Source organism: Jaculus jaculus, chromosome 2, assembly GCF_020740685.1.
Source record: "Jaculus jaculus isolate mJacJac1 chromosome 2, mJacJac1.mat.Y.cur, whole genome shotgun sequence".
In the NCBI taxonomy this organism is placed as follows: Eukaryota; Metazoa; Chordata; class Mammalia; order Rodentia; family Dipodidae; genus Jaculus; species Jaculus jaculus.
Genome location: NC_059103.1, coordinates 139,094,090 through 139,119,177, shown reverse-complemented (window position 1 = coordinate 139,119,177; position 25,088 = coordinate 139,094,090). Strand labels below are relative to the sequence as shown.

General features: G+C 36.9%; 1 protein-coding gene across 8 annotated transcripts in view; it reads right to left on the bottom strand.

The window, feature by feature from the left end:
* Positions 1-562: 562 nt before the first annotated feature.
* The window catches only part of C2H8orf34 (chromosome 2 C8orf34 homolog), a 420,783-nt gene continuing 396,257 nt past the window's right edge, over positions 563-25,088 (bottom strand). For 4 of the 8 annotated variants that reach the window (XM_045144291.1, XM_045144293.1, XM_045144292.1 and 1 more), the window contains 2 exons: positions 3,258-3,317; positions 579-639 (listed from right to left, as the gene is read on the bottom strand). In XM_045144291.1, the coding sequence (XP_045000226.1) occupies positions 632-639; positions 3,258-3,317 (68 nt within the window). In that variant the 3' untranslated portion in view covers positions 579-631. Of the gene's footprint in view, positions 640-3,257; positions 3,318-25,088 lie in introns of all 8 variants that reach the window. The other 4 variants (XM_045144297.1, XM_045144298.1, XM_045144295.1 and 1 more) reach the window with 4 other exon arrangements.

Sequence of the window (25,088 nt, the reverse complement as noted above, 5' to 3'; positions counted from 1 at the left end):
AAGAGGTCAAATAATTTTCTTTGTATATGCTCAGGGCCATGCACTTCATTCTGTAATGTTTGGTTTTATTGATTTAACATATCATTTATGTCTAATAGGAATATAATAATGTCAGGATCAGTGGTGTGAAATGCACCCATTACTGTTGCACACAACACATATCTCAGGGGATGATGGCACGTAACTCCTGCCGCCCTCATGGACCATCTTTGCTCATGTGGTAAGTATGTTTATTAATCTACAAATGAGACTATATTATAAAAATAGAAGTAAAAAAACCCCTACATAAGTTAAAATACAGAAAATTCAAGTAAAGTATTTGAATCAGGCAATATTTAATATATCAAATATTAATTTTAATAACTATATATAAATTAACCTAAGCCCAGGACATGAGTCAGGTCAAAGGCAGCAGCCATCTTGCCCATCCAAAGTTCATTTCCAGCCAGTGTTCTCTGGTTAGACACAGGGCAATTCTTATTACCGTAGTACTTATTTATTATTAATATTATAAAAATAACCATTCTCTAATGATTACATACAATAAATAAAATAAAGACCATATATAGGATTACATTAGTAACAATCTCTTTAGGGACCACTTGCAGCTTTTTTTTTTTTTTTGCCAGTCTCACAGACCTGTAGAGGAGAGATGAAATAGAAGATGTGTTCAATAATACATCAATAGAACTATACATCAGAAATCATGTTGGAATTTAAAGGTTGTCTTCTACTCTGAATGAACCATTTCCATAGCATTGATCTTGGAGCATTATCCCTATTACCCACATTTTTTCTGATAGCATATTAATTTCTGATAGCTTTATAAAATTCTAACCATATTGGGATGGCAAAGGAAATACCCATGCTTCTTGTGTTTTTCCTTCTTTGTATCCTAATTATATATATATATAATATAATCATATGATTATATATGATTATATATATGATTATTATTATTTTTTTTGCTTTTTTGAGGTAGGGTCTTACTCTGGTCCAGGTTGACCTGGAATTAACTCTGTAGTCTCAGAGTGGCCTTGAATTCATGGCGATCCTCCTACCTCTACCTCCTGAGTGCTGGGATTAAAGGCGTGTGCCACCACGCCCGGCTCTAGTTATATTTTTGATTCACCAATTAAACTGTAAACATTTTGGAGGAAGACTATAATTGCTACATTATATTCAGGGCCTGAGAGAACACTTGCATATAAAAATTTGCTCAATAAATATTAATTTTATGGAAAAGAAGGATCAAAAGAAGGAGGAGGAGAGAGAAGGGGGAAGAAGGGGATCCAATTGATGTTTCACACTTCTCCATCATTTGGAACGCATTATTTATCCCAACCAGCCCCAGCTAACTCCAGTGTCTGACTAAGTCACTAATTCTTAACTTTCACTTTCTCTTAGGCTTTGATTATTAGTCAGGGTAGAATTTTCTGCTGCATGAACTTCTCTTACCCTAATGACTTTTAACAGTAATCATCAACATTTTGTTCATACAATTGTTCATTATATATCCTAACCATATTTTAATAAGTTTTGTGAAGGTAAGAACCATAGTATTTCAAATACACCTATAATAGTGATGTGCTATTTTCTGGTATATTTCCAACTCTATTAAAGGTCTTTATTAAATATGAATTTCTTCAATGAAAGAGTGGTTGAGAACCCTGGCTTGAAGAGATGTATTTTCATGTGAAAAGGAAAGAACGTTTAAAAAACTGAAGAAGAGAACTGTATGATGGTTGTGTAGTCTTTATGTGGAGGACAGATACAAATAATGTGCATGACCCAAAAGGACAGAACCATAAAGCATGCAGCTAGAAGGGTTCATAATTTGAAGCAAAATAAGACAGCACATTCTTTTAACATATTTTTAGATAAAAGTTATAATTTATATAACACATGTTCAATATGGAAATATAGGTGAGAAAAGAGGTGTGATCACACTACATTAAGACAATCATAGATAGCATTTTGTTTAAACCATAAAGATAGTACTCTATAAATATGGATTTATGATTGTGCATGTATTTGTGAAGTGCACATAACAAAAATTAGTTACATTTAATACTCTTGTGACTTGCTGCTTTTGTAAAATTGAGAAAAAATATTCTGATCATAAATATAAATATATTCTGATGTTAAACTGTCATGTTAATGTAAGTATATATTCATATAAATGTATATAAGATTATATATGAATATACACAATTAATACATATACATGTGAAACATATATATATATATATATATATATATATATATATATATATATATATATACACTTTACTTGGAGGTATATATATATAATCCCAATGGGATTGTAGTACTTTATCATATAAGTTGTGTAATTTTTAATTAACTTTTTTGATAGCCAGATTGTTCTATTTTTATATTTTAATATATATTTCATGTTTTATTATAAAAGGTTTCCATGTTTTATTAAAAACACATGGCCATGGACAGATGATTTTGAAAGTTACATCCTAGTGTATTGCAGAAATTGTTTCTTTAGATGGTTTCCTAATATAGTATTATCAGATCAAGGAGTGTGTAGAGCAGAAGAAAATCAAATGAACATCCAATGGAGACAGTGTCCACCTATTACTAGGGATCCACATGTACTCTGGATGACACATGGGAAGTTTACTAATAAAAGAAATCATCACTGGGTTAGAACAGAAGTAGGTGTTCAAAAGTGCTTTCTAGTTTTGATCCTGTAATTTTGTCAGTATCAAGGACACACTCAACATGTGCACTTCTCTCTGTGACATGTGGAGAGAAGAAACCTCTGAACTTTTTATGACTGTGTATGTGATGCAGAGGTAACTTCATGTATGTGAGATTGTTCTGAGATACTGTAACTCCAGGAGACATCTGGTATCAAGGGTTTTCTGCCCTGGGGGATATGTTTTCCCCTCTTATTTATCTAGAAGTTTTTACTTTGTCAAGGATAAGGGATCTAGCAGTTTCTCACAGAGAACAGACTCTGGGAGGACATGAGACCTAGAAAACATTAAGTAGAGAGGAAGAGAGGGAGAGAGAGAAAGAAAGGAAAGAAAGAAAGGGAAGAAAAGGGGAATGGAAAGGAGGCAAGGGGGGAAGGAAGATAATTCAGGGTACTTGGCACAAAATCTTTTCTTATGATGTCATGAGTAATTAAATATAGAGATATAGATATATAAACTCTGAGCTTTTTGCAGACTATCCCCATAATACTGGCCATAGATATTACATGCCTTGAATAAACATACCAGAGTAGACCAGAGTAGGACAAGAAGAGCATGGGACACAAAGAAGAAGTTCAGCAGAACCTGCACAATTGAAAGAAAAAGGGAGAATACACTGGACATGGAAAAGTAAATATTAAATACAATGTCCTGTTGGCTTAGTCAATTTCTTAAGAAAACAAACAAAAATTAATATCAAAACTTATATAGTTTTCTGCAGTTGCATAAAAGCTAACTGTTCAAAAGTGTAAATGTGTTCAATCCATAATTCAGTCATGTTCAGTTCAAATTAATTTTTTTCACAGAGGATAGCAATACTCAAGACACTTTTTAATAGCAAGTGTGTGTGCATGTTCATGAGTGTGTGTTCACATGTGAGTGGTGTGGAACATGATGTGTGCACCTCCAATGTAGAGGCCAGAAGACAACCTTGAATATTGTTCCAGGAACATGTTAGGAGCAATCGTTCTAAGTAAAAATGAGGCACTCACCCAGCAGTGACAACATCATCATGGCAACCCGGAGCCATGACCAGAGACCAGCTTTGCATGAGCTAACCCTAAGGTACAAGTAGCCAGGGTGACTGAGAAAAACTGACTTTAAAAACCCCAGCAAAAGCTCAGAACACTGTCACTGAACTCAGAGAGAAAGACTCCATGTGCCTCTCTGTGTTGATACCCGCTGCTAGAAGGAGCAGCCCGTGGGACCACCCATGGGCAGCCTGGCATGGAGTGGAACAGACAGAGCAGAACTGAGACACCACCCCCAGCAGGCCAAGTGAGTGCCTCTGGGGTTTAGCCTAGTTGAGAGGATAAAGACAAAGGACCAGGCTTAACATGTGTGAAGAGTGAATAAAGTGTGGCCATTGGATTAACATTATCCCCCTTTTGACTACTGAATTTAGCTTCAGGACACTATCCACATTTTTTTTTTTTTTTTTTGAGACACTGTCTCTCATCAGCCTAGAACTCACGAAGTACATTACACTAGCTGGCCAGCAAGTCCCAGGAATTCTCCTGTCCCAGTGCTCAGATTCCAGATGCGTTCTATCACACTCAGCCTTTTGTGGTGGGCTGGGGGAATTCGACTCTGGATCTCATGCTTTCCAGGCAAGAACTTTACCCACTGAACTATCTCTCCAGCCCAACCCAGCACTTTTGGAAGTATCCCTAAAAAATGGACAGTTAGTAGTTTTATGGTATTCAAATTTAGCAGACCATGAGCTGTAGAAAAAACAGGACAGATTTATGGCGAGGGCTGTATATGGAAGGCAGATGGTAGTCAGAGATGGAACATAATACATTTTAAGAAAAATTCCATATTGTAGGACTTAGAATAATATAATATATTCATTTTTGAGTTTTCATTATCATGTACCTTTATTAAAGATGCTAAGAAGAAAGAGGTAGAATTAACCCTCTACATTGGTGATTCTCAAAAGTCAGTGTGTAATAGAACCACCTAGAGGCTTTCGGAAAAAAACAAAAAAACAATTTGGAAGGCTCCAACATCATACTTTCTGACTCGGGAGATGTGGGAAGGAGCTCAAGAAAAACTGTGTTTCTTATAAAAGAGATTCTGATGTTGATCTTTCTAGTTTTGGATATCACAATTCTCATGCGGACTTCAGAATGAAGGATTGTGATGCACTTGGAGGAAAAGAACAGTCAATCATCTGGTTATCAAAGAAAAATCAAAATACTGGCTTAGCAGGAGACATGGAAGTTTAAGGGCAAGATATTTGAGGCAGAGCATAGATGAGCACTATTTAACATTTTAATTAGATGCTATGTCACATTTCATAAGGACAAAAAAGGCATCACCTCAAAGGATCACCTAATATGTGAAAACATTGGAAAAAAAACACACAGTAGAAAATTTGTGAAAAGAATTACAATGGCAAAATAGTGAGTAAGTGATACAAGTAGGAGCTAAAATTTCCTGATGATAGTTGTGACCTAGAGAAAACACTGAACCAGTTGTACGTCCTTCATGTGAATGAAGAGAAGTGTTTGGTAAAATGACAACAAGCAAAAAGCATGACAGTATGAAAAATGGCAAAGCTTAAGGAGGAAGATGAATTTCAGAGCTTCCTCACTGCCTTTGATGTGGGGCACTGGATGAAGCAATAGTTTCCCTTAGGGGAGAGGGGTGGGGCTATGAGAGAAGCCAGATCTAGAAGAACCCAGTTTAAATTACAAGAAAAGGTCTGGAGAAGACTCTTGGAACAGAATTTAGGGACAATCAGCTGGAAAATCCAATAGGGCACAGTGCAAAGGGCTGGGAAATACATTAGCATTGTTAATGATGCAAAAGCATGAGATAATTTTATTTTAATAAGGTTAGCTGGGCAAGGTAGAATGGCCAAGAACAGCAGAGAGAAAAGAGAATAAAATGCTCTCATTTCTGAAGTGAGCTTTGGCATAAAATGCTGTTCCTATCTGGATGAGGGGTCCATCTTGACATTTCTATCTTCTGTAAAGTTGTATTACCTATATACCAGGGATATACCATGTGTTCCCAAACTTATGGGAATGTGAGAAGCAAAGCCCATTTGGTGGAGGAAGGAAAATAATAAACAAAAGAATAGCTGTCAGGTATACAGATTATAGGCAGTTTAGAACACTCCTTTCCTATTGAGGGATAGGTTCTAGTGAAAAACAGAGACACAGATTGCCTGAGTTAGTGCATCACAATTGCATGTGCAGGGATTGGCACCAAGTTGGACTCAATGTACCATGTTCCTTGAATGCACATTGCTAAAGAGGAACAACAGTTTTATCACACGCTACATTGTTGAACACGTCCCGCTTTGCAGTATGTGCCATAAAGTTCTTACTGCAAGATGACTCCATCTGCAGAGGAATGGTCAGCCTCAGCACTCAACCGGCAGAGGTGGACCTCAAAGTCCATCACTTCTTGAGTGGTTTTCAGAAGTCATTCAACCCATTTGAACTAAATTTGTCCACTCATTAAATTAGTTAAATATTAATATTCTTTAGTCAATGCATACATACTTATTGAATAAATATTTACTGGACATTTACATTTTTCCAAGCAGGTATTTTTAAAAAAATAAATGGAAGTAATACATGAGTTATACAGCTACATATACATGGTAGAAACTTCTTAAAAATAATTTTAAATGTTAACAAACAATAATTTTCTGTGTCCTGGTATGAAGGAAGATGTCATATGCAATTTATGTTTCAGAATATAAAGACAAGCTATGTTTTTGGTCTTAACAATGTTTAATTATACTAAAGATGATATATAGTTCTGAGATATTTAGTCAACATTTCAAAACAACTCATTTTGAAGAAATTTGGCAGCATGTTTTGAACAGTTGTTCTACTTTTAATGGCTTACTCTGGGCTTGCAAACATGCTTAATGTAATTACTAAATGATATTTATTTTATTCTGTCAAAATTTTAATTTTTATGTTTATATTATATGCCTCCCTTAATTTTCTGGATGACTTTGCTTATAGATAATAATTTGTAAGACAGTGTAAATATAACTAAATCAAGTTGAAGTTTCTATTAAAAGCAGATTTCTTGCCTGAATGTATTAGTGTTTCAGTTTCTTAATATATCACTTTCCTTTATTTCCTTTTTTTGGAATGTTTTTTTGTGTGTGTGAAACAAACAAGGCATAGTGAAATAACTTCTCTCTTTATGTGCTTTATGTATTTTTTCTTCCCCTATTTAGTTTTTTTTTTTTTTTTAACTTCTGTTACAGTTTGAATGTGAAAGGTCTTCCATCAGCTAGTGTGATTGAATACTTGGTCTAGCTGATAGGACTGTTTTTAGAGGTTGTAGAGCTTTTACGAGGTAGAACCTCATTGGTGGAAGTGTGCTTGTATTTTCTCCTTAAAAAAAAAAAAAAGTTTCTCTAAAAAAGCTTTAAAATGACAAAGGCTCATAACAGGCTTTAAGGAAGACTGGAGTGCTATAATGCTAAATATTTTCTTTAAATATACTTTATGGGTACATTATGTAAGGTTTTGTGGAATTCTACTACATCCTAACACAATGACAGAGATTTATCATATGTTTGGGAGTTCTGTGCCTAAAACTCTTATTCTTCTTTCATATAGCCTTTATATTTTCATTACACATGTGGTTAGTTTCTTCAGCCACAAGGTCTATCTTCAGACTACAGTTTCTTGCCAGTTCCTAATAAGAACTATTTGCCCATTTGTTTTAATGTTAGCTGATATAACTTCTACTAGAGAAATAGTGTGATAAAAACAATACACCTAAGGAGGGAGGAGAAAGGAGAATTAGGTGATTTGGGATAGATGACAGCATGTATGTAGGAATACCAAGTGCAGCATGACATGTCTACATGAGGAAAACCCCAAACTCTTACATGGAAGGCATCTAAGAGCATTTTATATGATGAAAGCAGCACCAATGAAAATGAAATGAATCTCTAGAATTTTTAAAAAGAACTACAAACTAAAACTGAACCAAATACAAATGTTTCAATAAAAATTAAAATAAATTCAGCTGGGTGTGGTGGCACACGCCTTTAATCCCAGCACTTGGGAGGCAGAGGTGGGATGATCGGATAGTGGCCATGAGTTCAAGGCCATCCTGAGACTACATAGTGAATTCCAGGTCAGCCTGAGCTAGAGTGAGACCCTACCTCAAAAACAAAAACTAAAACTAAAACTAAATTAACATAAATTCCACAAATTAATGTGAAAATGAAACAACACATTTGGTAGAATTCAAAAAGAAACAATAAGTGATTTAAATCAGAATAAAATGTCCAAATTATACTTAGCACAATGTATGTTCAAATGCAAGTGAGGTGGGGAAAGTATTTTGCATGCAGCTGAAATAGATAAAATATGTTTTGCTTAGTGGAGACCATGATGATTTTATAACACAACACTCAAATCCTTTTATACTTATTGTAAGTGGTAGAACCATGTTCATTGACTTATGATCTGTGACTGCTTGAGCAATTAAGATGGCCCAAGTGACACTATGAATTATCAGAAAATTGGGTTTTCCATTTCTTGTCTTTTGTGACATTCATTCTTATTCTTATTCATTCTTATTAGCTACAATAATAATGTGAGAATGCCTAAACTGGCCATGGAGAACTGCAGGAGCAGAGCTCTACATGGAAAAAGAATGTCCTTAGCATTCATCCCAGAATGAAGTTCTAGCCCATAGCAGCTACTAACTTGCTGGTCATGTGACTTAACCATCATGGCAGCATATCTTCAAGCCAGTTAAGCTGTCCTAGCTGACGGTTCGAGCAAAGCAGATGAACCTTCCTTGCTGAAGCCTTCCCAGGCAGCAAGTAATTTTCACTTTAAGTAATTAATGATTCAGGTTCTTATTGTACAACAATAGCTGAATGAAAGAGAAGTCAGAAATGAAACGGGAAAAGAGAGAAAGAGGGAAATAGAAAACCATAGAAAGCTTCCAAGGTATTAGCTATGGATTCAGAACTGTTCTGACCATCCAAGTTTTATGCAAAGAACCACAGAGCCTATGCTTACATAAACTAAAGTTAATGACATGTAAGCACATCACAATAGAGCTATAAAATGAAAAATTAAGAATCTTTAAAGTATTTCTGGCTAGAGGGTTGGCTTAGCAGGTCAAGGCATTGCAGGTAAAGCCTAAGGGTCCAGGTTCAATCCCCCAGGTGGTGCATATGTCTGGAGTTTGTTTGCAGTGGTTAGAGGCCCTGGCATTCCAATTCCTCTTTATCTGCCTCTGTCTCTACCCTCTTTAAAATAAATAAATTAAATTAAATTAACATATTTTTAAAGAGTTAAAGTATTTGAAGAAATAATAATGTCATAAGTGACCTCTCACCAAGGTAAACTGATAACTGCAGTATGCTAAAACTGAGGGGTAAAGTTGTGATATTTATACACAATGAAAATACCCTGCATAAATAAAAGAAAAAATAAGAAAACTCAAAGATAATTGACCACCTGATATTAAAACTATAAAAGTAATAATTTGTGTTCTTTAGGCAGAGGAAAGATGATCCAAAACACAATCTCAAAGATATGGAGAGAAAATGAGTAGTAAAATATAGACTGAGCCAAGGGAATAGTATAAATGAATATTGACAGTATAGTCAATAGCAACAAACCTAAATAAGGCTTAACACACAAAGTAAATTTAATGGGCAACAATAATTTATAACTGAGCTAGAGATCTGAAGAGTTAAAGCTTTCTAAGGGAAAAAGCACCCAAGGGTCAATTTGCATGAAAGATTTTTTGATAAACAACACTTGAAATCTCAAGAACAACCATTTTAAAAATAACAAAAGAGTATATACCCTTCATGATAATGAAGCATAAATAGAAATAATACCAAGATAGCATCAAGACAGGAGAGATATGGGAACATTGCATAGTAAGGAAGAGGAAACATAAAATAAGATGGTAAAGTTAAGTATACTTTGCTATAATGTATCACCAATGACCATATATTAAAATTTTGGCCCCCAGGGTAGCACTATTGGAAGGCTGTAGAATCTCTGAGAGGCAAAGCTATGTGGGAAGTCTGTATGTCATTGGAGGCATGTCAACACAGTGGGTTATGGGAACTCAGTCTTGCTTTTCCCTCTTTGACTTCCTGGCCACAAGATAAGTAGGGTTCCTCCATCCATGATGGTGCCCTGTTGTGATGCCTTATAATTGACCCAACAGTAACAGAGCCTATTGGCCAGTGGTCAGAAGCTTCCAAAGCTGTGAGCCAAACAAATCTAAGTACATTATCTCAGGTATTTTGTAATGATGGAAAATTGACTAAGCTACTATAAAATGTCTATAAGGCGTAAAATCTCAGTAAATAAGCTACATTTAAAAATGTTGCTAAAAATAACTAAAAAAATTAGATAGATGCTGTTTAGAACAGACTTATCTTTATGTGTGCATATGAAAATGTTGAAAAGGTAGAATATAGAAAAACATATCCACACAAATTCCAAAGAAAAATTGCAATAACAACATCACATAATGTGGGAAAATGATGCAGACTTAATTGCAAAAAACGAGTTGTACTTCCCAATGATTAAAGTAGCAATTCACCAGGAAAATATCTACTAGATTTGCATGCACTGCATGGAATCAAAACTCAAGTAAACTAGAATGAGATCAGGTGAAAGGGGAGATAGGGAAGGTGGAGAGGAGGATGTACTTGCCAGGCTAAGCAAGGGACAGGGTAGAGGAGGTAGGAAGGTCTTGGCGGGGTAGTGGGTAGGGAGGTTGGGAGGAGAATTGCACAAAACTTAAGACAACATGAATCAGTTCCATAGAAACCCCTCTGGCTAGCATTCTACATGACACAACCACCAAATAAGGGAGAGTGGATGGTTCAGTCAGAAGCACCCTGCAGAAGGTAGTAAAAGCTCAACCTTAAACCATGGACACTGCCAGATAAATCCAAGGCAAAAAATTGGTGTGGTGGTTTGATTCAGGTGTCCCCCATAAACTTAGGTGTTCTGAATGCTAGGTTCCCAGCTGATGGAGATTGGGGAATTAATGCCTCTTGGAGGGAGTGTATTGTTGGGGGTGGGCTTATGGGCTTTATAGCCAGTTTCCCCATGCCAGTGTTTGGCACACCCTTCTGTTGCTGTGGTCCACCTTCTGTGGGCCAGGGGGTGATGTCCACCCTCTGCTCATGCCATCGTTTTCCCTGCCATCGTGGAGCTTCCCCTCGAGCCTGTAAGCCAAAATAAATCTCTTTTTCCCAGAAGCTACTCTTGGTTGGGTGATTTCTACCAGCAATGTGAACAGGACTGCAACAATTGGGTTACCCCCACAGTGAGCTGTGGGCCAGGGAGGCCCATAAGGCTATTTAATGCCTAAACACTTCATTGCTGCAGACACCACAGGTGGTGGTCACAAGACAGGGAAACACCATGCTGGAACTGAGAGGGAAACCAGCTCACTCCTGTCTCGCCCTCATAGTGTTGGAAAAGTGCTATGGGAGTTGCTGTAGGACAATGGTCTCCAATGGTGTGAATAAGCAGGGGATCCTGCAAGCTACTAAATCAAACAGTGAAGCAAGAAGTGCATGCTTATGCAATAGTTTTTTAGTAACTAATTCTTCTCCAATTGGACAAGAGGCTCGCTCAGTAGGAGAGAACTCTTATCTGGTATTAGGAACCCAGCCAGAATCCCATGGGCAGGAAACTCACACTCTAGGGAGAAGCACTTACTGCCCTCTGGATAAGAAGGGGGACCTAACACACCCCAAAGCCTCTCAAATAGCTCTGCTTATCTTCTTTAATTCAAGCTGCTCTCACTCTCATTTGGAGAATCTGTTTTATTTTACAGATGGTAGAGAAAACTGCAGAGATCCAAGATCCGTCAATATGGCAACAAAAGAGCCAACTGCCTATCATGAGATGTGTCACCTCTACCACGTCTGCCCGGGCCCAGAAGAAATTGTAGCAGTAGCAGCAACATGAATGCTGCTGTCATCGGTAGCCTGACAACCAGCTGTAGGGCTTTTGGTAACAGACAAGTCAAAACCAATTAAAGCAGAAATCCAGAGGCTACAGAGAACTCACTTCATCAGACGGCTAACAGCCAGACCATGGCTCACAGAACATTGCAGAAGAGGGGATGGAAAGATTGCAAGAGCCACAGAGTGGGTAGGAGTATCCTCAGGCAGTTCTTTCTTCCCTCCAGAGACTGCTGACTGAGGCCTTCATGACCTCACAGTGAATACCAATATCCCCACTGAAGAGGGCCCCCAGGGAAATGGGAAGTGATAAAAGGGTATTATATCTATATTTATAGCATCTATATCTATATCTATCTATATAACATATAACATATATATAATACTCTTTTATTACCACCCATTTCCCTGGGAGACATATATATAATTAAGAACATACTTTGTATGGATACATCATATGTTGGTGCCATCCTTTCCCTTTTTCCTCTCCTTCCTGTCCCCATTCTACAGGGGCTCCTCCTCAGTGGGGTTACTGGTATTCCCCATGGGGTTGTGAGTTATGGGTTGTGGGATCAACAGTTATTGAGGGGAGGGAATGCATCTGGGCATGACATCCCAACCTGTGGCTCTTACAATCTTTCCACCAAACCAATGGCTTTCTGATTGGTTAAGAGATCTGCTCAATGGAAAGGAACCTATATCTGGAACTATGAACCAGGTCTAAACCCTATATGGAGACAAAGATTATGCTCACCAATGTCAGGCTCCCACTAGTCTTTGGCTAAAAGTGGGCATACATCCATAAAAATCCTCCTAAATTAATAGTGCTTATCCAATTTAACCTATGCTGACTTCACTCTCCAGTGGAGAATCTATTTTGCTTTTTCAGAAGGTAGCAAGGCCTGAGGAGATAAGCCACATCTTGCATCTCAGCAAAGGCTCAAGTGAAACCAAAGAGGAAATGGAGAGATAAGAAAGAGTGCTGCTTCCATGGTGATCCTGACAATCAGCACCAGGGTGAAGAAGTCAGACTCTGAGGATACTCAGCCCATACAAAAGCAGAAATCCAGAGGCTCCTGAGAGTTCATCACTGAAGCAGACTTACAACATACCCACAAGAGTTCAGGGAATTTTTCAGAAGAGTGTAACCTTTTATGAAATAAAATTTTAAAAGACTTCAAAATATAATCAACAAGCAAAAAGAAAAAAATTAATAAGCAAGAATGAACATATATTTGAAAGCAAACAAACCCATAACCACTACAGGAAGTTTTAACACACATCTCTAAATATGAAAACACCACCATCACTCAAAATATTCGGCAGTGAAATGAAATAGTTGAGCAAGATTAGCAGCCAAGAAAACTATATTCAACAAAAGTATTATTTCCTCATTTTTTCCAAAAGTCTGCTGCTTCTAAATATTTGTCCAAACTAATCACATACTGAGTTATGCAGGAAGTCTCAGCACATTTCAAATGATTTAAAGCAGTTTGTTCTGTGCACAAAATAAATACAAGATGAAAGTAGAGTCAGATATGATGGAGAATGGAGTTTCAAAGGGGAAAGTAGGGGGAGGGAGCATATTACCATGGGATTTTTTTATATAATCATGGAAGTTGTTAATAAAAATTTGAAAAGGAAAAAGAAAGAAAATGGAGTCAGATGTAGAAGAAACATTTAAACTGAACTGCAGAAGGTCTAAAATTCAATAAGGCACACATCTGTTGCCAGATGTCATAATCTATCTATGACAAAGAGACCCAGATAAAAAGAAGCAGACAATGAGAGAGAGATAGTATGGGTCATGCCAGGGCCTCTGGCCACTTCAAACAAACTCCAGATGCATATAGCACTTTGTGCATCTGGCTTTTTGTGGGTACTGGGAATCAAACCCAGGCTGTCAGACTTTGCAAGTAAGCCCTTTAACCACTAAACCATTTCTTCAGCCCCTAGATATGCTCTGTGTCATCAATACTCTGCTTTCTGCCACAGAAGCTGGGATTCACGGTCCTGAGATCTCTGTTAATGTGCAAGTTTGGCTGCCGAGTGTCCGTTATGAGCTATGAAAGCAAGGGGTAAATTCTGAGCTTCATTTTGACTGGCCCCTTCCCTTATCTTAATTTGGGTTGGCTCTCAATTGAAGGATATTGTTACAGTTTGTTAACCAAATTGCCTCAATTCAACCACATTTTTATCTTGAATCTTGGTACAATGAATTTAAGGTGCAATTTTAGCTTCAATACATTGACTGGTGACAATATTATTGTACCTCCTCAAAACTGTTTGTAAAGGTCTTACTTTGGATTTAATTTATAATATTATATTAAGTAAGGCTTAAGTATTAAATTCCAGCTGAGATACTATGAAAAGCAAAGAAAAGTAAGATTTGGTATCAGTCATTGAGGATGCATTATTTTTTTATATTTTTAAAATTTTATTTTATATATGACAGGTTATGCACTATTATCCCCTCACCCCAACTCCCATTCCTCAGTGGGGTTATAGTAATGTGGGGTCATGAAGGCCTCAGTCAGTCCCTATGTGGGGTAGAAAGGGACCATGCCTCCGGGTAGTTCTACCCACTCTGTGGCTCTTACAATCTTTCACCCCCTTCTTCCTCAGTATTCTCTGAGCTATGACAGACCTGTTGGCAGTCTGATTTAGTGTTGTGTTATTTGTAGTCTCTGGATTTTTGCTTTCATAGGTTTGAATTATTCTACATGTCAATCATCATCAACCTGGGGCTGGTTGTCAGGCTACCAGTAAGATAAGTATTCATAACATCGCTTCCGGCCCTGACAGATGTGATAGAGATGGAAAGTCTCATGGTGGGCAGTTAGCTGTCTTCTTGTCTTATCAATGGTTCTAGGCTCTCCTCCATTTTCTCTGCCATTTATAAAATTTAAAAAAAAAAATCCCCTACCAAGCATGAAAGCAATTTGGGTTAAAGGGGTTGTATAAAGTTGTTTGGGAGATTTTTGATGTGCCTGCCCACTATGTCCTGACCATGGAATTCTTTTTATTTTAATTGAAGGAAAGAACATATATGAAACATTGCTAAAGCTTGAAGGAGAGAATTTCATTCCTGGGAAACTGCTTTGCAGTGGAGAATACTTTGTTATGTTGTAGTTAGTTCAAAAACAAGATTCAGTGCTTCTGCAGATACACTGAAGATTTTATTGATAGTTTTCAGGAAAATAATTACCAGTTGACAGAATCACCCTTCATGAACAAAACTCTGCATAGAAATTATATAATCCTTGCTCATAATCAAAATAAAATATGTTTAAGCTATAGGAGTCAAAAACATTTCAAAACTGATTTTTGAATTCTAAGTATAATATATATGCAGAGAAATATCTAATTTGGTTTTTGAAAAAGGGATGACATGCTGCTTAAAGCTGAGCATATAATAGTCACTTATTCTCAGCAATTATGCAAGCTCTTCATCTCTGCATAGACCACTGCCCATTTTAGGAAGAAACTTCTGGGAATGAGGCTTCAGACAGTACTAAGCAGTATTTTATTCTATAGGGACAAAAACATGTGTGTGTGTGCATATGTATATGCATGAATGTAGGTATATCTATGTATATACACACATGTACCAATACATGCATATATATACATACATATATATGAAAGGCATACACACACATACACATAATATATATATATATATATATATATATATATATGTGGAAGGCAGTCAATTTGGCATAACCACAGTAGTTAGGGACCATGTCTTTAGCCATAAGATTTTGGCCAGGTTTGCATCACCAGGTATGAAATCCATCCTGTTAAGTCAACCTCATATCCAATTAGAAAGAAGACCATTTATGCCACTATTACACCAGTGAGCAAATCTTGCCCAAGGCTTGTGGGAACCTGAGAAGGAGGAGACAGAAAGTATGTAAGAGAAGGAGGATGGAGTGGGGTGCTGTGAAACACTGTATTCTGGACACAGGATGGCAATTACACTCATAAACTCATAGTAGCTGTGGTTTCCAGGACAGGACTAAGCCTGCCAATATATCACCATTTATAGGGAAAGGATACATGAGTATCCTTTCACCCAAGAACAGCTAGTAGCAGCTAATGGTTTGGGGAAGATGGGGAGACAGGTTCATCAGTGTTGTAGGTACTGGCAAGTTACCCATTCATCAGTAAATAATCTTCCACCCATGACCATGCAGGTGATCCTGATTTAACTCAATGAGTCAAAAGAGAGAGAGATGGAATTACAATGGGGATTAACGAGGAAGAAGAAAGTTGTTAATGGGAGACAGAGTGGGAAAAAAGAGAGCATAAGATCAAAATATATATGTATGAAAATGGAAAGAAACACATATTTTAAATGATGAAATAAACAACCACTCACCACCATGCAGGATGAGAATTTGAACACTGCAGCACTTGAAGCTTCTATTTTTTTTCTCATTGGCACCTTTAGAATAAATACCACTATCTTCTACATAAGCACTCCTATAATTTTTAGGTATATTACAAGATATGAATGTATATGTAACAGTGTAATACTTTGTTTTTCTAGATATGATGCAAAGTTTTGTCTCATTCCTAATCTAAAAGAAAAGTTTCAAGCTGTAGTAAATGTGACATCTTCTGAAGAATTTTTTAAAAATAAGTTTTTTTTTAACTAACAGGTTTTTCTTACATTTGAAACTCATTGCTTTTGAATTACAATTTTTGTCAACTTTTTATATCAAAAATTTTTAAATATTTTTATTTGATTATTTGAGAGTGACAGGAGGAAAGAGTGAGACAGAGAGAGGAGAGAGAGAGAATGGGTGTGCCAGAGACTCCAGCCACTGCAAATGAACTCCAGATGCATGTACCCCCTTGTGCATCTGGCTAACATGGGTCCTGGGGAATTGAGCCTTGAACCAGGCTCACAGGCAGGCACTTAACCATTAAGCCATGTCTCCAGCCCTTTATATCAAATTTTATGCATCATTGATATTTTTCTTATATATTGTATTACTATGATTAATTTTATTAATTATCTTTTCAAAAGTTAATGCAGTATTGCATTTCTTCAATACATCAATATTTTAAGATATTGAAATTTTATACAACAGGATTTAGATTGACACTAATTTTTTTAGAATTTTTATATCTATATTCATATGTCAATAGCTTATTTTTCAAAAATTTCTTTCTTGCAATGCCTGCATTACCTAGTAGAATCAAGATTAGTATGTTAACAGGGGTTAGGGCATATTTAGTTTTTATTCTCTTGGAATGTTTATGTAATGTTGGAACTTTCAACAGTCAGAGAGAATTCACGGGTAGAACAATGTAGTCCTAACAACTTTTCAATATAAAGGCTTTTAGATATGGATTCAATTTTTTAAATAGTGAAATTACTACTCACATCTTCAATTTTCCTCTTGGACTGACTTTGATAAATTGTATCATTCTAGAGATTTTTGTATTTCATTTGAATTTTCAACTTTTATGTGTTAAGCTTAAAACTATGTGTCATGGGCTGGTGGTAAAGCTCACATGTTGAGTGCGTTTCTATCACCCAAGAGACTCTGGGTGGTGTCCCCGGCACTACACAAACTGGGAGTGCTGTGGCTTGCCTGTAGATCTCAGCACACTGGAGGTGGAGGCAGGATGCTCAGGAGTTCAAGGTCATTCTCAGCTTCACAGCAAACTGGAGGCCAGCGTGAAATACATGAGACCCTGTCTCAGAAGAGTTAGAGATCATGAGCCTCATGTGGTGGTTCACACTGTAAACCCAGCACTCACAGATAAAGGCAAGCAGCTGCAAATTGAGACATATCTCTCTCCCTTTCTCTCTACATATAGATATATGTATATATGTATGTATGTGTGTGTATGTGTATGTATATGTATGTGTATGTATGCATATATGTATGGGTAGTGAATATGTACAAGATACTCTTCCCAAATCATCTAAAATAATTTTAAATATAAATCATGAGGTATAGAATCATAACTCATTAAAACTTGGTATACTTACATGACCAAATAATATGCACTTGATTTTTAATTATGTCAAATAAGTGAATATATGACAACATGGAAATTATTTAATATATTTTGGAAAATACAACCTTATGGAGAATATATATTATTATTGCTAAGCAAATGATTATATAAATGATCCTGAGTATGTACATGTATCCCATACACACTCTGAGTGAGAACAAATGGAACAAATGGCAGATTTAACACCAGTAATAAAAAGCCAGGCATGGTGGTGCACGCCTTTAATCCCAGCACTTGGGAGGCAGAGGTAGGAGGATCACCGTGAGTTTGAGGCCACTTTGAGACTACATAATGAATTCCAGGTCAGTCTGGGCCAGAGTGAGACCCTACCTTGAAAAGCAAAAAAAACAAAAAGGAAAATAAAAATAAAAATAAAAAAACAAAACCAGTAATAATAGATAATGTTTTTGTTTTATATCATGTCTTCTCCAAATGAAATTAGCTCCTCTTTCCATTAGATAGATTCTAACTGAATATTAAGTAAATGCAAATGGACAAGCTACCTGAAGTTCTTAATCAGAATTTTGTGTGTTTAACTTATTTAACACTGTAGAACGTACTTGAAAAAGAGAACTTGTGAAAAAGGAGTTGTTTACTTGTATCTTGGTAGTATGACATGAACTGAAAAACAAAGAGGTAATTTTGGCAAGTAAGGAAGACTCATGACTTAGATCAGAAAGAAGAGAAGTAGGAATCTTCTATCCTGGCCAGGAAGGAAGTGGAAGGCAGAAAGCTGAAGCAAAGTGGATGGGGAAGATGAGAAAGGCAAAAGAGCTGTAGCTCACTGGACCACATGGTCACTTCTATGCTGGTTCTCAGCTCACACTGAGTGTGCCTGTAAGGGACTGCAAGCCTAACTTTGTCACCTTTCCTGTTTCCCAACGAGAAGAAAATCTGGGCTTTTTGCTTGGGATCGCCAAATATTTACATGTTAAGTTGAATCTTATGTTGAAATATTGTTCTAACAAAGTATATATGCAGATCCAATTGGCTTCTTGTTCATAATCTCTTGCCTTTAAATGTCTCTACACAGAGATGCAAACCCTTGGTGTCCTTTAAAACATCAGCCTTTATTGGGAAAGATTACCTAGAAATAGGCTTTTAACAAAAGTAGTAAGCCATACCAAAACAACAAGGTGTGTTATTTCCCCAAAAATTATACTTAAATTAAGAAACATTAAGCAGGGAGAAAGTGTATTAACATTGCTTCAGTGCAAATAAAGTTCTTGCATATCCATACTTCTCTGCATACATAATCCATTTTTCAAGCCAGAGGCCTAATTTGAATTCTGCATTTCAGATCTAGAGTATGAACACTACTCCAAACCAATGTGAGAAGAAAGGAGAGGGTGCTAACTTCTGTAGAACTTGCTTTGCACTGCCCTCGGACAGCTAGCTGAAAAACTATGCAGAGCCACTGCCCCTCCTGCGGGCTTCAGTCTCTTCTCTTATAAGTTAAGAAACTGGGCAAATGCTTCCCACCTTTTGTTTTATTAGTCCCAGAGACTACCTATATAGTGAGAGGAAATACACAAAATTTGTGATGGCTTCATAGGCAATAGTTATATATGTTTGGGGACTTAAGGGTGGCTAACTCTAAGGTTGATTATATTTTATAGATGGAAAAATATAAGCTGAAAACATATATTAGTGATTTTTCAACTAATAGATTACATCACTAAATATCAAGGTTTTCAAAAGGACATTCAGTCATTAATTTTTCCTCCTATAAGCAACAGTCTCTTCTGTTGGTCCATCTTCACTCTCTTGGCCTTATAGAAATAGCTTTAAAGTTTTTTTTTTTCTTCTGTACTCTTTCTGCAAATAGCATGTCTTAAATACACATCACTGCTTGAACTATCTAGTGATAGAATATCCTCTCTGAAATTCACATTGAAATTGTCACTATGATGATCCTAAGAGGTAGATCCCTTCAGAGGTGGTTATTTCATGGGTGGTGTATCTTCATGAACGAATTACTACCTTTTTTGTGGAAGTACATTAGTAATACAGGAGGGCCTTTGTTATAAAAATGAGTTTTCTTTGGTACGTATGACCTTTGTCTTTTTGCCTTGCTGTGATACAGACTGAAGACCTTTCACCAGATGCCAAGACCATCATTCTTGGATTCCCTATCTTCTAGAATGATAAGAATTGAAGCATTTTTTAAAATTTTTGAAAAAAATACTTTTGAGAGAGAGAATGGGCACAACAGAGCCTTCCAGCCACTGCGAACAAACTCCAGACATGTGCACCCTCTTGGGTGCATGTACAACATTGCATGATTGTGTCACTCTGTGTCTGGCTAAATGGGACCTGGAGTTATGAGCATGTGTTCTTAAGCTTTTCAGGCAAGTGCCTTAAATGCTAAGCCATCACTCCAGCCCCAAAGTTCTTTTCTTTATAAGTTATGCCACCTGTGGTATTCTATATGCACAGCAGAAAATGACCAAAGAAAAACTAATATGGCTAAAGTTTGAAACCCAGTTTGCTTCTAATCAATATAAGACATCAAAAGGGCCAAATGTGATTTATTAATCGAATCCACATTATTTAAATCCATACCTGCAGATAGGAATGCTCTCATCAGAGTAATTTACTATGCAAAGACTTCCCTACAATCTACTTTATCTCATTCTCTACTTGGAATTTCTCTGTAATTTTTGTGATTGATCCTTCCAAACTTTATTTCCCCTAATGCTTTGTCAGTATCTGATATTTCCCCAAAGAGTATCAGTGCTATGTTCCCTGGGCATGAAGCCTGGCCTGGTCTTTGTGTCTCTGCACAATGGCCCATGTTATTATTCTTCATGGTGTGAACATCTTGTTCATCTCTGCAACTCAAAATCCTGCTCAGTTCAAGCACCATGTTCTTCATCAAGGTTTTTCTAATTCCATGTTTCTCATGCCCACTCAAATTAGTTATCACCTAAGGAACAGTATAACTCATGTTACAGCGACCTATACAGTGTTCTTCATGTGGAAGGGCAAAGAAACAGTAAATATCCAACTTCACTCTGACATTCTGTGCCATAGAGCCCAACAGAAGGAAGCTTTTTGTTGTATGTGTGTTGAATTTCAAGATTCACATTGTTCTGAGGTGAGGGCAACTAGTATTTATGTTGGGAAGCCTTGAGTAAGTTTCTGATTTGAGACAAAATGTCCAAGGCTGTATAATTTCTGAAAGTCAAGTAGGTTAATACTGCATGAAGAGCCAAAGAAAATGATGAAACAGTCCAGCTGCAGTGAACACACTCAAAGTTTTTCAATAACTGCAAACATATAGAAAAAAGTCCATGGAGACAAACAGATAGACTTTTCTCAAAGCCAGCCAAGACATTCTTCACATTTGTGAAAGAAATACTCCATCTGATAAATAACTCCCCAAACTATATTCATCAAACTAAGAGTGAGCAAGATTTTCTTTCATTTTATTTTCACTATTTTATTTTTTAGTTTTAGACCACACCTAATATAAAAATTAAAATATTCCAAGAAAAACAAAAAGTGTTTAGTAAAAGGATTAAAAACATATGTTATCATTTATAACTTTGATTTCTTAATAAAAACAAAGATTGGACCATGTATCTTTTTTATATTTGAAGAAATCAACTCCATACCATAATCTAATGACCCCAAAGAATTTTTCATCACAAGATAACATTTCAACTGTCTTGTTTAAATGAAGCCATTTCTGAGGCTCATTGTGAAACTGAACACTATATATAGGTTTGAATTAGCAAGGCAGGCGGTCTGAAGCAAGTAACTTCATCTATTGCTGAGCTAGTTGACTCATTTTTCCCTTACATTTAATAATAGTTTATTTGGTGAGATGAAGTTTTATATGTTATTAAACGTTACTCTTAAATATTTTCTAGGGCCTTAGGAATCAACTTAACCTTTCATAATATCAGAGTTTTACCACAATCATCCATGTAAGAATACCACATGAATGATTCACAGGCATTTGTCCTCTGGGAATCACATAACCTTTTCATGTAACCAAAAATAATTCTCAACAATAAATACTATAATAGAAAATTTCCATTTGCCACAGGAATATCTTGCTTTTAGCAGGTAATTGGCAGTAATTATTTGACTTACTTTTATTTTTATTGGTTAGAGATCACTTATAAAATATTGATTATAATTACAAATGTTGAATACTTAAGTGTCTGATATAATAAATTTAGATGATTTCTATATGGTTCAGATGCTGTTAACTGTTTAGAAGAAGCTGTAGAATTCTCTAACAGTCATAGAAAACAGAAGTAAAAGTCAGAGTAACTGACACCTTTTTTCATCTTCAAAAACAAACTTACTATAATTTGCTCTAAGTTTTGTGTTTTTCCACTGTGCAAGTTCATTTTTAACTTATTTCTGTTGTTTTTATTTTATTGCTATGCATGATATATTCAGTGTAAATGCTTTTTCATTTATAAACACTTGAATTGCACATATGACCCAGATGACCCTTGTGGTGGTTTGATTCGGGTGTCACCCATAAACTTAGGTGCTCTGAATGTTAGGTTCCCAGCTGATGGTCATTGGGTATTGACACTTCTTGGGGGCAGTGTATTATTGAAGGTAGGCTTATGGGTATCATAGCCAGTTTTCCCATGCCAGTGTTTGCCACACTCTCCCATTGCTGTTGTCCATCTGATGTTGGCTAGGAGGTAATGTCCACCTTCTGCTCATGCCATAATTTTCCCTATTATCATAGAGCTTCCTTTTGAGTTTGTAAGACAAAATAAACCTATTTTCCTACAAGCTGCTCTTGGTCAGCAATGTGAACCTGGCTGTTACAATACAGTTGGCACCAGATGAGTGGGATTGCTGCTGTTAAAAACCTGACTATGTGGCTTTGGCCTTTTGAAGCTGACTTTTAAGAAGAATATGGAATGATTTGAAACCTTGGCCAAAGAGATTCCTTGCAGTGCTGAAAGTTTGGCTTGATGGACTATTCTGGTCAGAGTTTAAAGACATGAATGCAGTAGGAACTATGAATTGCAAGGTTTGGCTTGTGAAGGTGAGAAAGAGCTTTGCCTGGACTGGACTAGAAGCAGTTTGTGTGAGAGGCTTGCTGTTATGCCTCTGTCCTGAGAATTTGTGCAGGGTTGCATTGCGTAGAAATGGACTGGTGTGAGCAGAGGGATATGGCACAGAAAGAAATCTTTAGGCTAAGATTTATGCCTGTTAGCTGCCTACAATTTTATGAGAGATTATAACCATTGAGATTGGGCTACCTGATTTGCATTGGGACAACAGAAATAATGCAGAGTCTTTTGAAGAAGCCTGAATGCTGAAGGTGTGCCCTGTTTTACAAAGTCTGCTTTACCCCCATCCCCCCCCACACACACATACCTGGTATTATGGAATATAAGAAATGCAGGAAAGAGTGGGTCATTGAATTTACAATATAGTCTTGTGTTTTGGAAATGGCCATGGGCAGTGTAAAGCAGGATTGCTGGATACCTGCATAGAGACCCAATGGAGCTGTGGGGAAGGACTGTGGGTTGCAGTGGAGACCCAATGGAGATGCCGGGACCACAAGATGGCTGCTTAAGAAAGATGCCAGCCCCAGATGAAGTTTTCCAGGACTGTGAGTAACCTAGCTGGAGAGGCAGAATTGGAACTCCAGAGACTTGTTGCTTGTTAGAATTATCGCACTTGGTGACTTTTCACTGACTATAGTTGTTAGAGCTACAGAGTTTAATGTTTTCACTGTTTAAATCTTATATGGTTGAATATTTCTTTTCTATGCCCAATGTCATCTTTTGCAGTGTGAGTGTTTATTCTGTTCCATCTTGGGTTTTTCAGGGACTTTTTAGTATTATGGCTCAGTTAAAAAAATCTCAGACTCTGGGAATGTTTGAACATAATTCAGACTGATAAAAAACTATGGGGACTTTTAAAGTTAGACTGAATGTATTGCATTTTATATCATGCATGATTATCAGTTGAAGGGGACTGGGACAGAATGTGGTAGTTTGATTCAGGTGTCCCCCATAGACTTCTGAATGCCAAGTCCCCAGCTTCTGGCTATTTGGAAATTAACACCACCTGAGGGCAGTGTTTGTTGGGGACCAGTTTCCCCTTTGCAGTGTTTGGCATACTCTCCTATTGCTGTTGTCCATCTGATGTTGGCGAGGAGGTGTTGTCCATCTTCTGCTCATACCATCATTTTCCCTGCCAACATGAAGCTTCTCCTTGCGCCTGTAAACCAAAATAAACTCTCTTTTCCCACAAGCTGCTCTTGGTCGGATGATTTCTGCCAGCAATGTGATCCCAACTGCAACAACCTTTAAATTAGTGTACAGTACCAAAGTCCTACCTCACTGATCTCCTGTGGCATGCACAGCCTATTTCCTGGTCCTTGTTTGTGATGCCATAGTTCCAATACTATCCTAATGTTGAGAGGTACATGTCTCATGGAACTCTAATACCTATCTGACCTAATGTGCCATTAGCACATTCTTGTTCTTGGGTCCTATACAATGCTCTCTCACAACACCTCTTACCCTTTCTTGTTTTTGTAATAGTTACTTATTTATGATAGAGAGAGAGAACACTATGGCCTCTTGCCCAATGCAAACACAAACTCCAGATGCATGCACTACTTTGTTTATCTGACTTTACATTGATACCAGGGGATTGAACTCAGGGCTTCAGGCATTGTAATCAAGCATCTTTAAATGCTGAGTCATCTCTCTAGCCCTCTTTTACATTTTAGATCAATGAATTCCTTATCTTATCCATGGTGATGTAAGGCATGGTACCCTAATACTATGATCTCACACATACCTCAATTACAAATCTTGGGAGACTATCTGGAAAGAAATAGTTTGAGGGGAGGTTAGAGGTAGGATTTTTTTCTTTAAGGTGAAAGGCATAGCCACAGTCTAGTATACAATGGGATATTCGTGTTTCTGCTCTCGAGTCACATTATAATCATGTCACCTCTCAGCCTTAGCAATGGGGGTGAAGGGAGGTAATGAATGAAGTATGGAACAAAAGGATGACAACACTAGACCCAATCAGAAGATCTTGACTCTCGTCTTGTATCTGCTACTAATGAGGTGACATGAACTAGCCAACTATCTTGAAGCCTTAATTTCCCAACCTCAATTGAGAGAATTAAGATGGAGAGAGTTAGATTAGATTAACAATTCCTAAAAGTAGGAGAATTTATTATTCTGGAAGATAGAAGGCGATCTTAACATAGACATACTGAAATAGAAGTTATTAGGCATTTGTCAAGAACAATTCAAATAGGTGAAAACATTGTGATGATATAGTCAAGCATATGTTGTAGTATTCACTATTATATTATGTTATTGTGTGTTATATTATAT